At 29.5% G+C, this 19,366-nt stretch overlaps 3 protein-coding genes across 6 annotated transcripts in view; 1 reads left to right on the forward strand and 2 right to left on the reverse strand.

The window, feature by feature from the left end:
- Positions 1–19,366, forward strand: part of LOC115034022 — a 79,392-nt gene that overhangs the window by 12,660 nt on the left and 47,366 nt on the right. The window lies entirely within an intron of this gene.
- LOC100161906 (caspase-1) lies at positions 4,350–19,161 on the reverse strand. Of its 4 annotated transcripts, XM_029489109.1 has the most exons (8): positions 9,746–9,889; positions 9,569–9,684; positions 8,992–9,503; positions 8,652–8,896; positions 7,939–8,117; positions 7,730–7,862; positions 7,390–7,662; positions 4,350–4,610 (listed from the first exon to the last, which is right to left on the reverse strand). In XM_029489109.1, the coding sequence occupies exons 2-8, from the start codon at positions 9,593–9,595 to the stop codon at positions 4,600–4,602; spliced, it is 1,380 nt and encodes a 459-aa protein (XP_029344969.1). In that variant the 5' UTR covers positions 9,596–9,684; positions 9,746–9,889; the 3' UTR covers positions 4,350–4,599. The 4 variants fall into 4 exon arrangements, with proteins under 4 accessions (XP_029344969.1, XP_001950891.2, XP_003243774.1 ...); XM_001950856.5 differs by lacking the exons at positions 9,569–9,684; positions 9,746–9,889 and adding an exon at positions 18,862–19,161; XM_003243726.4 differs by lacking the exons at positions 9,569–9,684; positions 9,746–9,889 and adding an exon at positions 10,238–12,688.
- LOC103309100 (ribosomal RNA processing protein 36 homolog) lies at positions 14,586–18,806 on the reverse strand. Its single transcript, XM_008183700.3, has 2 exons — positions 18,179–18,806; positions 14,586–15,891 (listed from the first exon to the last, which is right to left on the reverse strand). The coding sequence occupies exon 2, from the start codon at positions 15,886–15,888 to the stop codon at positions 15,154–15,156; it is 735 nt and encodes a 244-aa protein (XP_008181922.1). The 5' UTR covers positions 15,889–15,891; positions 18,179–18,806; the 3' UTR covers positions 14,586–15,153.

Raw genomic sequence — 19,366 nt, forward strand, 5'->3', positions numbered from 1 at the left:
CCCCCCCCTAGTTACGCCTATATGTAACCCTTACAATCTTTTTCAATACATACCACAAATAACTTTTTTTTTTTTTTGCAAAAAGAAATTGACATACAAAAATTTGGACTTAAACATACTCGTACCATTTTTTAAATAGGTATCATCTTTAAACAATTTAGAATTATTCGGTGTTGGTGGCAAACAGGCTAAAATGGGTTGATTTTTTTTAATACCCTCCCCCCCACGCTGAAGCGGTCAATACTTCTTCACACACCGATTTTTTCATTGTACTCAGAAGGTCCGATTTTATAATTTAGTCCATCTATATGAAAATCAAGTGAGCTAAAATTGATACTGTGCAATTGTACAGTTGCCGATGTCATATTATGTCCCCAGGTTCCTTCCAGGGCACCTCAATACTTGTTTCTAAAAAGTAATCTGACGAAGGCCCACAGCCCCTTCATAAAGGATTAGGTATATTATAATTTATAAGCCCAGAAAATGACCGAACGCATGCAATTGGTATATTAAAAGGTATTTTTAAGCGCAATTGGTAAACTCCCTTTTTTCAAGTGAATTTTTCTTTTGGTTCTCTTTCCTTCGGGCGCCCATGTCATCCTCCTATTTTTAGATTCTGAGTGGAACAATGAATGTATTGATTTCACAATGATGTGTTTTTTAATTTTTGTGTCTGTGAACACGATTAGTAGTCGAAATAATGCTTCGATTTTCAACTTCAATATCTTGTTCAATGGGAAAGTGAATCTAATTAGTACTTTTGGAAGGTCAAAATTTAAAATTGCCAATAGTTTTCAAAAACGCCCGGAAAAACGGGAATTTTTACACAAAATCGATTTTGGCTTTTGGTGTAACTCTAAAAACAATGATCGTAAATATATGAAATTTCCACTGAATATTTATATTAGCCTTTTATATACATGAAAAAATTTTCAAGATATTTTGACTTGTTTTGAGCTATTTAGGGGCATACTCAGTTTCCAATTTTTTTAGGTTTTATTTCTATGAATGTCAATAAAAATTTATTTGTTAGGTAAAAAAGCTTGAAAATTTAATACAAGGCTACTATGTTGTTACTATGTAGTTACAATGAAGTTTGAAAAATATTAAAAATCCTTAGTAACAGTTTTTTTTATAAGAATTTAAAGTTCCAATCTTGACAAAATATGGAAAAATGACGAAAATTAGCAAATTATTTTGAGTTAAGAATTCATAAAAAATTTTCTTTTTAATTCTAAGATATGAAAATGTAATACAAGATTCCTTATAAATTTGTTTACTTTTATCAAAAAAAAATTTTCATAAAAAAGTGAAACTAAATTTTTGTGAGCATTTGAAGTTCATATTTTTACAGCATTCGATATTCACTCGATTTCTCATGTAGTGATTTTTTTATTTTGTTGTAATTAATAAACGAATAACTGTAGATACATGAAAAATTCATTGAATGTTTATTTTATCAATTCTTATAATTGATAAAATTTTGTAAGTTTGTAATTATAAAAAGTCGATATGTATAATATTAATAATTAAGGAAACATTGATTAATATTGGTAATATAAATTAATCATCACTAGGTATTGTATATCTAGAAAATTATGTGAAGTTTTTAACTGTTCAAGAAATTGTATATATTATTACTATAATACTATATAATAGCTATTAACATTGTATTTATGTATAGGAACTCTGTATACCAGGTACGTTTAGCTTAGTTGGTATACGTATTAACTCTTAATATTAATATTGTTATTATTATTATTGTATTATAATTTAATTATGCTGAAATAAATAAATAATAAATACTGCTTGTAAGTTATATAATATTTTCTGCCTCTAAATAATAAATGCATTTTCTTGCAATCAATCGAATTCTCCTCCAATTTTTTTTATTTAATTAATTTGTTAACTTATAATTTAAAAAGTAAAAACAAGGCAGTCTTTCCACTAGTATATAGTTATCATCATTGGGTAGTTTATTGATCATACCGAGCCAGCCGCCAAGTCAGAAATGATATAAGAATCAAGACAAGTACACTTATCCCTATTTAGCCTGACTTATTTCCAATTGCATTTCTTGACACTTAAGAGATCATTGACATGTCATAACCATAATATACAAACACGATACGTCGATACAAGTACATAGCATGCTGTAAACGAAATGGATAGCAATACAATATAATATGTACTTGTCCCCGAGCCCAGGAGTGGTCTTATACATGATAGGAGGGTAAAAGAAAATATCATCCCATGATCTATTTTCAATATTTATAAAGAAAATAATGTTGATATATACACAAAAATAATTTATTTTTATAATCTGATAAAGTAGGTTAATAGGCACGGACTAAGTCCGTGGTAATAGGTATTAATCTGTCATCACAATTTTTGATACCAGAAAATAAGAAAATATAAGGAAATGATTGTTGTGTTTTCTGATTATATAAATGATAAATTCTAGTAGCCATAGAGAAACATTCAAAATACTGTACATATTAAATGTGGTTTAGGCAAAAAAGGAAATATTTTTATAAATAGAATAAAATCATTACATGTCCAGATCAAATATAAAACATTTGTATCATTGAGTATAAGCTATAACTTAAAAAGTTCTTTTGATTAATTTCTTTTATTTTTAAATTAAAAATGTTTGAAATGTTAATTTAAAACTTAAAAATGTATAAATTATGTATATATCAAGTTATATTTTAAGAGTAGTTTTAATAGCGCTACAATGGCTGTTCATCAACGAGTTTTGAATATAATTACAAGTGAAGTAAGTATTAAATAATAACTGGAAAAAATCAATGTGAAAAATTACAAAAAACAAGTCCAAAATATAATTTTTACAATTTATTTAAAATTATATATTATATAAACTCGTGAATCAAATAAGAAATGCATTAATGTAATACTAATTAATATGAACACAATATTCTTTAAAACCATAATTTTAAATTATGGCAATACAATAAAATCGCTATTGTCAAATAAAAATAGAATACTAAACACTTAGCTCAAGCATGTTATATATTTTTGATAATAAACTTGATTTCAATAACTAGTGAAAAAATAAAATGTATTACATTTCTCTTATTATACACAAAATGAAATACTAATAATAGCATGAAAAAATATGAGCACACAAAAAAATAATTTAAATTTAGTCTTGTCAAAACCAGACATTTCTGGGAGTACACATTAATTCATACAACAAAACACATTATTACATAGATCGTGTATCTATAAATGTATAAATAAATAGATTATTAATATAATATGCAAACTTTAAATGAATGAAAATATATGTTTTTGAGTTTAAGATTAAAGTGATAATGGCTTGTTGTAGTACATAGTTAAATTAAATTTAAAGACAATTTTATTTTTTGTCTTTTATTGCTTATGTAATAAGTTATATAATGAATAGTAAAAAAAAAATTTATAATTATATATTTGAACTAGAAGGGAGAGATCAATAAATCACAAAACAATGTACTAGTTTAATAATAATAAAGCAAGTACAACATTATTCAGTTCCCAAGATCAAATTTATACGTATAAATTTATGTATAAATATAAAAAAAATCAGATTTACATTTTTCATTTTGAGTAGTAATATACTACTACTACTAAAATTGCATATAATCATTAATGCAACATTAGTACATGAGAAATAACTAATATCCTCCAAATAAAAAAATTATAACAAAAGGAAAAGAAAAAATACTATAGGCAGTATAACATGTAATAATATAACTAAAAATGAGAATTATAATAAATGTGCTAAACTCAAAAGCAACAAAACACTAAAATTTTACATGATAGAAAAAAAAAATTGTTACTAAATATTTCTTTAAAATATATACTAAATGCGACAACAATATCACTTTTCATTTATTTTATATATTGTATAAAAAAAAAAAAACATTAAATAATACTTAACATTTAATTTATGAAAGACATACATAATGGACAACTTAATGCCTGATAACAGTAGTAATTAAAAATGTCTAAAATACTTTAAACTTAAAAAAAAAGTTTTAATTAATAATATGAGCAAATAACTCTTGGTCTATAATAATATAATAAGTAAATAATTAAATTATGATTTTTGTTCTAATTTTCAATAAAAGTTATTGTCAGTTAAAATTTGGAAATATTTCAATCAGAAATAAATAATATATATATTATAATAAAGGAAATCATAACGTAGGTCAGAAATAATTTTAAATTTAAAAATTAAAGTTATATGAAATATTGATGTTACTATAGCTAAATGAAGAATATGTTAATATTTAAAATATTTAAAATAAATGTTTTATAAAAAACAATACCAACAATTATGAAGATCATTTTTTTTTTTATCAAAAGTAAATTTTAAGTCAAAATTGATTCAGTCTTAAAAAGACATTTTTTTATCACAAAATTTGAATTCATATAATTTTAATGTTTTGAACACTTATGTGGACACAAACTTATTGAACTATATAATTTCACACTGGTAAAATACATTACTGTGCATACTTGCTGTTGCTGCAGATTTTGTTTTTATAGTTAGTTTGCATTTTTCGGCTTTGAGTACAACTTTAAAGGCACTCAGTTACTGACTGTAAAAAAATAAAATATACATAAGAATTGCATAAAATAATATATTTATTTAACAATACAATATTTAATATTACTATAATTTTACACTAAAATTGAATAGTTTTTGTCAAATGTATATTAACAAAAATGAACTTGGGCTTGGCTTGGTGAGAAAAGAGCCGGACAACATTTCGACACATAATCTTTTGAAGGGTTAGGTTAAACTGGACGTCTGGCAAAACTAATGGTGAAGCGGGGATGGTTGGACGCAGTCACTAATGTGAACTGTAATCAAGTATCGTCTGGATGCCGGATAGGTGAGCACCCATGTTCTTTGAGATGAAACCTGTCCCCGAAACATTTGTTCCTAAAACCAACCGTAACCCCTACGTTGTTGATGCTCAAAAGTTCAAAAAAAAATTTCAATTCATAGTAGTAAAATAGGGACAGCCTGGGAATTTCGAAAATATCTTCAAGTTGATTTAAACTAATTCGGAAGGGAGAAAACTAAGCTAAAAAGCAAAGCTTTTCAAACATTTTATGACTAAATTTATCAATATTATTTTTTGATAAATAGAAATTAATTGATAAATAAGCTTAAAAATTTCAACATTTTACTTAAGTTGGGCGTATTAAAATATTTAAGTGACTAATTAATTTACAAGTTTATTATACAATATAAAGTTAAAATTTCTAAAATGAATACTGAATATTGTACACAAATAAATATACTATAGATGACATCATCCAGGTAATTGGTTATGTCCATAGGTCTCTCAATATGTCATCAGGAATTTCCAGGTACCCAATCGAGCTATCCCAAAATAATAAAATATTTGGAGGGTGAAAGAATTATTTATTTAGCAAAAATGTCAATACTAACAATATAATTTTGCAAGAACTCTAAAATGTTTGTATATTAACTAAATATAAATGTCTTTGAATTTGTATTTAAAAAAAAAAAAAAAAATATTTTAATACAGTACCTACTGACACTGTGTAAATATAATAGTAATTTATTAATTGGTTTAACAGGTTATAAAATAACAGCATAACAAATGTAAAATGTACAGAAGGAATACAGTAATTAGCATTTGGATTTGGATAATAATAAATATAAAGGTGTATAAAAATATTATGTTAATTTACTTAATGTATCTTAGGTGAAATAGACTAAACTCACATAATGGGATAGCCTTTGGATAACAAAGAAATTAATATAGCAAAAAGTTGCTTGTACTTCAAACAGACTTATAAAGTATGAGTACTCAGATGTGTTTTTGCATAAAAAGTATAGAACACAAATTGAAGTTATTATAATAATGTATCTAAGGTGAAATAGACATAACTCAAATAATGGGTTTGTCTTTGGATAACAAAGACATTTATATAGCAAAATGTTTCTTGTACTTCAACCATAGAGTATTAAGTACACAAATGTATTTTGCATAAGAGTATTGACCAAACATTAAATTATTTATGAATTTAGAACATTTTATTAGTTTACAAAATTGCTGTATCTAAGGTGAAATAGACACAACACTCAAATATAGGTTTGTCTTTGGATAACAAAGAAATTTATATAGCAAAAAGTTTCTTGAACTTTGAACATGGTAAAAAGTACACAAATGTTTTTTGCATAAACAATTATAAAACAAATTGAATTCATTAATTACTATATTAATTTATAAGCTACCGTATCTAAGGTGAAATAAACTAAGCTCACATAGTGGATTTGTCTTTGGATAACAAAGAAATCGATATAGCAAAATGTTTCTTATACTTCAACAATAGAGTATAAAGTACACAAATGTATTTAGCACTAGAGCAAGAGTTCTCAACATTTTGAGGTCCAAGCCCCTTTTTAAACTATTATACGAGTTCATGCCCCGTTCTCTCACTACTATATGATTGATGTAAGCATAATATATACATATAACAATCACATAGGCACAAATAGGAAGCCTAAGCCCCCAAATTGTTCATAGCCCCCCCACCCCAAATGCTATTTGCACCTTTGGACAATAGTAATATTTATTTACAGGTCATGAAAACTTATTCTTATCGCGTCGAGCGGCGGTTTTGACAATAGAATCGTAAATTTAGTAATATTCATTTTTCGTGTTTTTTTAAACATTTTCACGCTCCCTTTAAATTTTGTAACACCAATTAGGGTGGCGCGCCCCCCAGATTGAGAACCCTTGCATCAGAGTATTGACCAAATTAAATTGTTTATGAATTTAGAAAATTTTTATAAGTTTACAAAATTACTGTATCTAAGGTGAAATAGACATAACACTCAAATAATAGGTTTGTCTTTGGATAACAAAGAAATTTTTATAGCAAAATGTTTCTTGTACTTCAACCATAGAGTATAAAGTACACAAATGTATTTTGCATAAGAGTATTGACCAAATTAAATTGTTTATGAATTAAGAAATTTTTTATTAGTTTACAAAATTACTGTATCTAAGGTGAAATAGACATAACACTCAAATAATAGGTTTGTCTTTGGATAACAAAGAAATTTATATAGCAAAAAGTTTCTTGTACTTCAACCATAGAGTAAAAGTACACAAATGTATTTTGCATAAGAAAGTATGGAACAAAGTAAATTTGTTCAAAACATTTAGTAACAAAATGAATTACTGTATCTACGATGAAATAAGACTGGTTTCACATAAACAATATGTCTTTAGATAACCAAGAAATTTATCTAGCAAAAAGTTTCTTCATGAATTAAAGTGTTTAGACAAATGTATTTCGCATTTTATATTTAAATTTTAAGATAATACTCACGATTTCTTAATACAATTGGTTCAGATGGAGGTTTATTTTTAGGCTTAAAAAATACATCTCTAATGAGCATCGAGTGAATGGTTGGTATCTGCTTTTGCTTATGTAGCCATGGTTCATCTGGATTATAAGATTCATGATCCAAGGCAACTCGTCTAGACACACGAGTCATAATTCCTAGCAAGTCACTGTTGCTATGATCGTGTTTGTTCATTTCAGAACAAAGACTCTGAATAAACCATGTGCCATTCTCAGGATGCCTGAATGAATAATAACCTTAAAAAAAAATTACCATAAGGCATTGTACAAATATAGAGATTATATTCCAAATGTTGAAATTTACCATCGTAAGTGCTGAAAGTAATCAAGAAATCTGCATGTTTAGGAATTTTGTATGAGGCAGTAGAAGAATCTACTTCAGTTACCGTTTCTTTTCTCAATGTAATACCAGGATCCAGCCTTTCTCCGCGACATGCCTGAAACAAAAAACAAGAACAAGCTTAAAATACACAACAAAAAATTACCATTTGATTCTATAGCTTATACAATTACCTGCACAAAAAATAGTTTAGGTTTTCCGGCTAGTGTATGACATTTATCAGCAGTAAACGAATTCCACAAAAATTCAACTGGGTATGGATTATCTTTGGCATAAACAAATGATTGACTGACCCCGTGTGTCAACACAACAATAGCGAGACAATCATTTTGAGAATGATCAGCTTTAGCCACTGTAAAATGTAATCCATAAATTATAAGAATAAATATTTAAGAAGATGTCAGCGCAATAATTATTTTCTCTCAGACCAATGTGCAATATAGATAAAACGTTTTCACCTAAAATCGATTTTTATAATTTTTGAGTAATCTTAAAGTAAAAATCACTTATTATAAAAATTATAAAGTATAATTTTTATCAGGGCATTACATAACGGTTTTATATTTAATTACTATTTGACTTAGTATAACTTAAAAAAAAATTTTTTAGTTTAGGTAAGTTAATATGTTTAAATTATTTTAAGACAATATTTAGTATTTACTATTTAGACAACTTGATGTCATATCCTAAAAAATATTATTATCGTTTTTGTAATGGGTGATTTTACTCTTAGATTACTTAAAAACATAAAAAAAAAATTGATCCTGCGTAAACGAGTTTAGTCAATGTTGCGCGTGGGACAAAGGGAGAAAACAAACAGTGTGCTGTTAAACATCCTCTTAAGTTAAATTCTAAGTTTTAAATAGTTGAATACAATAATACATACATTCGTTCAAATTATGAGCCAATTCTTCGTGATACAAGTTATTCCAAACCATAACATTAAAATCTAAACGATAAAACATTTTTTCCAACTCTTCAACATCTTTCCATGAACCTTGGCGTTGGGCTAAGCTATGACTATCAAAAACATCATTATTTATGATAACAGCGATACCTCGATATTCATGATCCATATTATAACACGTAGCATCTTTAGTAACAGGCATTACAACTTCTTGGACGGATCTTCTAAAACCAGGACATAATTTGTTATAGTATATTATCAAAATAAAACCATAATATGTACTAATAGATTAGATTTAGTTACAATTTTTACTTGTTACCTGTTTGAATTGGATGTTTGTTGTTCGTCTAATTTTTGAGTTGGTCGGGCATCAACAGAATCAGGGTCATTACTATTACTAAACCTAAACCATGTTCCTTTAAAAGACCTGCCTGAAGAAGACCGTGTACCAGGGCTACTATACCCTTGATCAAGTGATTCAATAGTAAGCTCAGCACGCTTAGATCTATTTAAATCTGTGATTTTTGTAGCCTGTGATGTAGATGAGTATAAGACTTCACCAGATGCTGATGGGAAACTATGACGTTTAATATGAGCCGGAGACATAGTTTCACCAACACAGTCAATAACATCTGAAGTTCTACGAACACGTGATGGAATTTCTGATAATGATTCCATATCAATACTTTGTGAATCATCTAAAAACACTTCGTCGTCGTCAAATTCTTCTTCATAAAAACCAGTGGATACAGACAAAAGATACTCTTCTTCCTTGATTGTTGAGCCAAAGTCTAATGATACATTCTCTTCTTGTGGAGAATCCATAATGATCTATAAAAATCAAAATTATTTGGCATAAGTTAAAGTAATCAAATGTGCAAACCTGGAAGCCATACAATTTTTTTTTTTTTAAATAAGTTCATTAACGAGAAACTAATAACTATGTAAGATGCATGCCATAAAAATAATACAATCACACTTTTGACAACAACATTGTTACTTTCAACAAAGACTGAAAAAGAAATAAAAATTCAACAATTTATAAAATAAATTGCTTATGAATTATAATTTACCATTGCAAAAACCGCCAAAGTTAGGTATCGTGTAATTTCTTTTAACATTATGGTACAAAATGTAAATTAAGAATCTAGATATTATTATACGCCTATGAAGGACAATGAATTTACTAAATTTATAATTATAATAACTTAAACAAATAAAAAAATATATATAATCTCATTATTATATACCTAGAACCTACATGTATATTACCTAAAAATAATTTGAATTTAAACTATATATAGCCATATAGGTATCCACTAGATGATAAGTTAGTTTTAAATTAGCAAAGAATAATCATTACATTAAATGCCCAAACACTAGACAGCAATTATAAATCATAGCCATAGGTATTACTATAATATTGGTAATAAATAATAATTATAATATTGTTCTAAGTCTTAACACTTTAACCGCACGCAGGTAATTGGATGTAATGACTATAGTTAACATAATTCGTCAATTAGAAATAAGTAAGCAATATAAATAAGTTACACACTACTAACCTAAATATTACGAATTCGAAGAGGAAATTAATAATAATTGTTGATCATCCGTTCTATTTCGAATTGAAAAAAACACGCAGAACTTTTAAATAATATGTATAATGTATTAAGATAAGTATATACTAGTAGTCTCGACGGTAACTCTAGTGAAAATAAAATACCAACGACGTCACTGTTGGACCACAGAGGGGTAAAATAACGCGACCCAACAGGTTACAACCGACCACAACGAAACACTGAAGAGTGAAGACTAAACATTTAAACCAGTAGTTATCCATTGGAGTGTAAAAGGACACGATCAAAATATTAAATACGACGATCAGCGGTGGGAGAGGAGGGTTAAAAACAGAAACGTCGCGGGCAGAGGTGCGGTGTTTGTCCGAGAAGCCAACCACGAGTTGCAGGACGCATCACAAGTGGTTCCCAGACGCACCAAGAGGACAAATCGTCGTCACCGTAGGCCACATACTTGTGCCCACAACGCCATTTATATATTTTGTTTTACAAAGATGCAAATGTGGATTTCGATATTCATCATGAATCGCTCTCTCCCCCTACATTCTCATAAGGAGATTAAGACAACCCCAAGTCCCCAGCTATATTATGTCGGATAGTAATGACAGTGTAAAATGTGCACGCACATACAACAATAAATTATACGATCTCGGGAGCGGACACTCGACGGATGCTATTCGCCTCAAAATAACGATTGTAGTAATCAAAAGTATACATTATAATTTATAACGACATGTATTTGACGACTGCTGTTAAGCATACGATATAATATGGGTTATTTAACAAGCTAGTGGAAACAACACGGGAGATAATTTTTTTTCGTTTTCCAAATCGATAACGATATTAATACTATTAAAGGCACCAAGGACAGGACGGCAGTAAAACGACGCACGTTTACTGCTGCAAAGATTGGAGTCGGCGGCACACGACCACATGTGATCCCCCAAGTGATGACGAAATATCGTATTCGTTTTACGCAAGCAACTATATAGGTACTACTTTTATAATACGACGAACGACGACGACGACAACAACAAACACCATAATATAATAATAATAATGTGCGTGCGTGTTGCCCGTGAGTGAACGAGCGAGCCAGCCAGACCACAGGTGCACGGCGTCGTCGAGCGGTAACAGGAGCGGGTGTGGGCGGGGAACCCCTGAGGCTGTTGTCGAAGATAAAAACCCATTAAATGAAAACGCACATAATATTATACACGGAGAAAAAAATATCGAACACACGGGTCACACTATATACACGTACAAATAATAATAATAATAATAATAATAATAATATAAGCACAATGGTGCTGCAGAGCTCTGTCCCACTGCCGCAGTAAGTAGCTGCTGTACACCATTACGAGCGTATTAAATTATAGACATATATTATTATTTATCTCTAATCTGAAATTATATTATATTGTTCTAAAACTAAAAGCGTTTTTTCATACAAACAAAAACAACGAGACGAACGTGACACGACCTCAGATTACTAAAGAAATAATCACCGGGCGAAACCATTCCGGTGGAGGGCAATTGGATGAAAAAAAAATGAGCGTGAAAAACGTCAAACGCGATAATGTGTGTAGTTGTCGTGAGCTGAGTCACACACGTGTGGGACTACTACGCGTAACTCAATCGCTGCCGACGCCGTAGTGACATACGCGCGCACACACACACCTAAAAAGACGACCGAGAAGGTTTTTAAACACGTACGATCGATTTTTTCGTCCAAATCGTGCGCACTCACCTGACGGCGGACGACGATAAAGATGAGTAAAATATAACGTACGCGCCACCACCGACCTAAAGAGTCTGGACAAGTGCGTGTGCATTTACGAACGATTACTGCGACACGGCGGAGAGTTCCAGGCAGTGCCCTCGCCGAGTATACACCGTGTACACGACATACGCACACACGTCGTCCATCGTTTTTCAGTTTTTCACTAATGTCCCTCCGGCCTTACAACTCGTGCTTAAATCTTTGAAACACGTGTCAAGATTACAAAGGGCTGCACAACCACCGGATGTGCAAGGTTTCTACTAAAGTTTTTTAGTTCTCATCCAAAGTTTTCATCATCGGTCCACAGCGCGTAAAAATAATATATTACAACATTATTTAATATTATAATTAAAGACGGACATCGTAAGATATTGTAATTATTATCATTATCATAAAGTTTGTCGCATTTGTTTGGCATAGCGATTATTTATACTTAGGCACTGTAACAGTGTGATTGATTGACTAACTGTACTTACCTAGAACGATTAGCAACGGTTAGTAATGCGTCGGTCAAATTACGACGCGTCATAAAACTATTACGAAATCAATTTTCTTTGTTGAGAATATACCTACCTACCAAACGTGGATTAATCACATTCGTAAACTTACCAGTTGTAAGAAATACACAAAAACCAATACAACGCGGAAAATTATTTGAGCTCAGGTGGCACCGATAACACATATTGAAATATTTTATCCAATGAATATTTAATAAAATTTGTTATTTTCTAATAAATGTAAACTAAAATAAATGTCTCTAAATGTATACATAATACATATTATATTATAGTAGTCACAAATTATTTAGGTATTATTATGTTGGAAGCGCGTCAAAAGCAGGAAAAAAATTAGGATTGTTCAATTACATGACCGAGATAATGGAGAAACAAAAAAAAAACTGAAACAGTATTTCATTAAAATATTCATAGGTATGTAGGAACTACTATTTTAGGAAATATTATTTTCAGGAATTATCAAAATCGGGAATTTTATTTTTAGGACAAATCGTTTCAGGAACTGATAAATTGAGAATATACATAAATATTTCAAGAACTGTCAATTTCAGGAATGGTTCAAAACCAAGACAAATAATGATCAAGAATAAAATTAATTAGGATTGAAAAATGCATGACCATTATTTTAAAGGCACGAAAAAAATCTGAAACGATACTTCATAAAAATATCCATATTATTTAGGAAATACAATTTTAGGAAATATTATTTTTAGGAACTATCAAAATCATTAATTTTATTTTTAGGACAAATCGTTTCAGGAACTGACAATTAATAATTATTGAGAATATATATAAATATTATGATAATAAAACAGATAATATCAAATATATCAGTTGTTTATGTCTGTTTTATATAATCTGTGATAATATATTTTAGATTCTGAGCGGATGAATGTATTGATTTATAGCATGATAGCATTTTGTAATGATAATATTATTATGATGTTCTAATAATATTTATAGTCAATCATTTGCTATCTGTGAATTTTAGTTTGAAAAGTTTATTGAATATTTCAATTAAATGATTGCTCTTACATTTAACTGTACATACATTTAGAGGAGGAGGTCGGTGAGTACACTGGGTGCCAAATTTTAAAGCCAGGAAAAATTCAAATCCTCCCAATTGATTAAAAAATATTTAACAGTACCTATTGTTGCTTGTTAAGTAATTTTTTGGTGCAGACAACATTAATCAATTATTTAAAAGCATTACAATCTACAACATAGACATACAAATATAGTTATATAAATATCTAATAATGATCTATATACTATATATTTATAGGTACATCTATAGTCTGCACTTTGCAGTTAGGCGTAACAGTATAGCTCTGCATTAATCATGCATATTTGACCTTTTTATTAAAACTAATAATTTTTGGTAGCATTTTTTAATCAATTGCAGTTCCATCTAAAATTAAAATTAAGAGATTAAGGACATTAATTTGCATATAAATGTCAAGCTGACGAGAAACACAAATTAAATTGCCATTTCTTACCACCTCATTTTTGTTTTAACTTTTCTAAAAAATACCAATTGAAATAACATATTTCTGGAAAGATGAGACATGATGTTCTAATGGTTGGATACACATCCGTACGTAATAACAGAGGTCAAAGACACAGCGTATTAAGTTTAAATAAATGCAGGCCTAGATCTGTTGTCAGCCTCAACTCTTAAGCCTTTAAAGCTGTCTATTTCTAGCCATAATTATATACCTAGGTATTACATAGAACTCTTTTTGCTTTGTATTATATTACCTACCTATCCTTTTTTTGTGAAATAATATTAATTGGTTAATTTGTTCTTGATAACAAAATATTAAAACCTACTTTTCTGTGTGGTCAGGTCATTGCAGCTGTTAGTAGGTACTTCCACTATTATTAATTTTGAGCTTTTAATTTTCAATAAGATTGTTGAAGTGTTGAACATTATATGTAATTTTGCATAATATAATATTATTATATATTAATTAATAAGTATGCAAATTTATTATGTAGGTTAGATTAGGTTACCATAAAAAATGTACCGTTAAATAGTTGGTTATGAAAAATATCTTCCTGGTTTTAATAGTTCCAGAGATTTATATTTCCTGTGAAAAACATATTCTTAAATTAGACTTCCAGATAATGAGTGTTACTGAAATTGTAAATATCGGCAAAATATCATTCCCAAGTTGGTTTGTTGCTGTTTTATACTTTCCAGATTCTGACAGCCCTCCAATTATGTTTAATTTTTAAATATAAATTGTAAGATAAGCAAATAAAAAACCATTACATATTCATAATTTTTTTTTTTTTTTACAATGTGTATAAACACTGTGGGAGTTGATGGGTTGGAGGCTTGGAGAAGAATCCATCTAGTGATGGAACTTCTTGACAGATTTAATTGTTTAATCGTTTAGAAGATCCCGGCACCATTTACGTTTCAAGTGACTGCTGGGGCCTGGGATCACCAGTGATGTTAAGGACAGGATTCATAATTTAAATGAAAAAAAGTGAAATGTATAATATAAGAAAGAAATTATGTTATTATATTACTCAATGAAATATTTAAATGTCAACAATATTATTTATGAATCAATAATGATAATTATATATTATTATTCCATTGAATTGTTGAACATTGTTTTCTTTTCATTCCCAATAATTCTAATTCTCTTCTGTTTAATATGCTTGCTGAGTTTTCCTTGAGATTTTAAATCTTCATATTGTCCAACCAGTTGCAATATTTTTGATTCACGTTTCCTTAAAAATTGAGGTTTTTTACCATCTTTAACAGCATCTAATCTCTTTTGTCTTTGTTCTAATTTTAATTTTTCTTGAGCTTCCATTTTTTGTTTTTCTCTATCTTGATTTTCTATTCTTTGTAATAATAATTTAACCTGCTCATTCTTTTCATCGTGACTCTTCTGTTTCAACTTCTTCCGTAGCTTTTTTTTTTCTTTTTCTTTGACATCATTTAAAAATTTATAATTCCGTTCAAAAATACGTTTATCAAATTCACCGTACAGAGAATCAAATCTAGGATCAATACGTTTAGTTTCTTCAACTTTGGTTTTAATTTTAGGTTTAGACTTTTTGACAAGATTCAAAGAAGGGTCCACTTTAGATGATATTTCAGATGGTCTGTTTTTGTTTTCTCGTTTAACCGGTTTAGGATGAAAATTTAATTTTGGTTTTTTAGTTGTTGCATTTTGGTAAACTTCATTTCCAATTTTTTCTTTTAATTTACGAAGTTCTTCTAATGATAGTTTCTTAAGATCTTGTTTTAACTCAATTTCAGAATCAATAGTTAAATTATTCATTTTATGATTTTTTTTTAACACTGAATACATCCACTGAAATAAAAAAAAATTCTCTTTTACTTCATTTTAATCAAAATGTTTAATGAACACTGAGAATTATAAAAAATACAATAGGCTTTTGAAATATAAAACGTTTTTTTTTTTTTTAAATTGGACTTCACTTCAAATTAAAATGTCAACATCAACAATAAAATCAAATAAGTAGGTAGAATCGGGTAGAATAACAGCCGATTTTCAAATTTAAAATTATTAAGATAATATGCATTTGAATAATGCACGATAGTCAGGTATGTTATTTTTTAAACATATTTTTCTAGAACTATTTATAGTAATATACAAATTCGGGCTTCGGTTCAATCTGCAAAAAGTTCTCATCTTTCAAATAAAAAATAATATGTCAAATAGGTAATTGTGAGAGTTTATCCTTTCAAGTAATTTTTGATGATATAATACATCATATTAACTCCCCCTCCGCCTCCTAAATAATTAAAGTACCTATATAATATAATTTTTAAACTTTATAGAATTGCAAAATATTTGAAAAATTGGTTTCAACACTAACAAAAATTATCTTAATTCAGCTGAATGCGATTTAACTATGATGTACTTTTTTTTGTAGGATATAAAAAACACAAGTGGATATTACATTCTTATAACCTTTAAGTATAGAATACATATACACATAAATACATTTTTATTTAATCAAAATTAAATAATTGTATTATATTTGCAAGGATTTTTGGTTTTTTGATCATACAACAAAAATATATGTGCCGATAATGATGGTTATAATCTTTATAATTTTCGTTTTCTTTCCCTCATATGAAAAATAGTATTGTATCAGTGCCTACCGTTGCCTACCTTATACATAAAAATCAAGGACCACAAAATGTGTTTTATAGTAAAAGATAAGAAAATATACTTAATTACCATTTGAAATAAAAACATTTAACAGTTTCTAATAATATATAGATAGGTTCATAGACATCAGATTATCAAATTAAACATGACATAAATTCCAATAATATTATATTTTTAATTTAATACTTAATTAACTTTTTTAATAACCACTACCTATAATTTTTAATTCCATCCTTAATGATTAAAATTCTTTATAGGTAAATAAAACAGTTGGCATTTAAAATCAATATTCCTGGTATTTAATAATTTGTTTCTATTATTTTAGTATCAATTTATCATTAAGAATATTGGGTAGTTACATACCTAGAATAACCTTAAATCTTATTTTTTATTCCCAAAATCGAGAATTAAGTGTTGATATGTAAATAGATAGGTAAAATGAATCTTTTTTTTTGGTGGTACTTACTTAACTAATGTATAAAGGTAGGTATACTATGATTTATCATTTATGAACATAAGAAATGCCCTCATGTTCTATATCAAATACATACTAATGGAAATCCGAAATAGCATCATAGAATTTTGTATAGTGGAAAAAAGAAAGGGGTTATTGACTCATTACTGTTAAATGTTAATCATGCATGTACCATATTTTAAAACGATAGTATTTTATTTTGTAGTAAGAACATGACATAAGAGTGGTAGGATAGAGATAGAATTGTTTATCACTGCCATATGTGTCTAATGAATAGACTGGATATTATGGTTATAAAGAATCAATACCTTTTATATTCGTAATTAATTATAAAACCAGAGATTAAATTTGACATTAATTACGTCTTACTTAAATAAAATTATGAGGAAATATATAAAATATTACTTCTATCAGTAAAGTATATTATGTAGATAATATTACCACAAGTATACTAGGACTGTTTGATTACCATACTATAAAAACCATCATCTAAGTTTATATTGACATAAACAGTTAACACATGGCTATTCAAGAGAATCCAGGAGTGTAATAAATACTACACAGAGCTGAAGATTAGACTAAAATACATACCTAGCTATAATTATCTGTTTAACTGGCGTGCCACATTGTTACTACGCTGCTCAAACAGTTTTGTAGGAAATGTTATTAGATTGTCCAAATCAAATGGATCCTGGTATAATATAGTATGGTTACCAAAATCGGTTTTTTTTTCATCTAAAAACTTGATGGACGGGCACTCGGGCAATACCTATATTTGCCATCAACAGTTCCTAATCAAAAACAGTGCATAATGCTCTTTATAAATTAACAGGTTGTTGTTTATAATCGTATTGTACACCATCGAAAATGGTTCCAGACAAAAAGAAACCAAATGCCGAGACGCTAGGTGCACCGTCGGAGATCGGGTTGATGGATAAGAATCTAGCAACAATAAATTATTTTTCGAAAACAACAAAAACTTACGATCTGAAAACGGCCATGGCGTGGATATGTCGAACAATCAGCGGGGCAAGGATGTCCGGGAGTCGCGAAAACAATAAGAAAATTGGCGGAAATACACGAAACTCGAATACCGGACGGACGTAACTGAACTGATGATGACTGATGATGGTCACGAGCACTCACGACGGCGGGACACAGGTGCCGGTGATTCACAGGTAGCGGGCACGCGATCGCCGTGTGCGTGAGTCATCCCGTCATACTTTTGCCGGGAAAAACGTAATGACGACAAAGGGCCAGTCACCTTCAGCGGGAAGGCGTGCGGCTCATTAACCGTCGGCGCCAACGATACAATTTTTTGCCTACGGCTGGCGCCGTACACCAGCGGCTGACAAACGGTTTCGACGATAATATTATTTCCATCTCGCAACCCCTAAACACGGGGCCGTGGGTCGAATTTTTATCATTCACCCCTATCTCCGGGCGCCGACGACTCGCTCGTGGACAATTTATTAGTGTACTATAAACACGTTGGACGCGCTTGGTTTGTGACTATATTATTAAATTATACAGAAATGTACGAGGCCCACGATTATCATTATCATGTTAAGACATATTTACAAGTTACACTATATTATTATTACACATAGTAGTAGTTAGGAATAGACTAATTATAAACACATAATATATTATATTATTATATTTACCTTCTTCGTCGTATACGGCAGCAGCTAACGGGTCGTGACCGCATCGATTCGTCGAACGAAATGTGTGAAACCGATGGCGCACAAACAGTACTCGGTATTAATTACTATATTTTAACACTTGACAACGCCAGTTGTCGCAAAAATTAACTATAAGTCAATCGCCGCTGAGATCACTACGCATTAACGCGGTTTCACACGCCGCGTCGCCGTCGTCCCCGTGTAGATGTCTCGTGGTGTATGTATGTGTGAGTGTGTTGTTGTTGCTGTGCGCCAGACGTGCTGAGCGTCGTCCACTCGTCCCCCGACCAGACTCCAGTGCTGTACTGATTGTGCGACGGAAAACGAGAAGTAGGAGAACCCGAGACCATGGTATTGAACAGTTTAGAAACTCCTTGGAAACTTCGGTTATCACGGACAACAATAACGTGATGTTATCTACTGGATAATGAATTAATAATAATATTATACATAAATACAGAATAAATGTATTATTATTATTTATTTA

The sequence above is a fragment of the Acyrthosiphon pisum genome, chromosome A2 (genome assembly GCF_005508785.2).
Source record: "Acyrthosiphon pisum isolate AL4f chromosome A2, pea_aphid_22Mar2018_4r6ur, whole genome shotgun sequence".
In the NCBI taxonomy this organism is placed as follows: Eukaryota; Metazoa; Arthropoda; class Insecta; order Hemiptera; family Aphididae; genus Acyrthosiphon; species Acyrthosiphon pisum.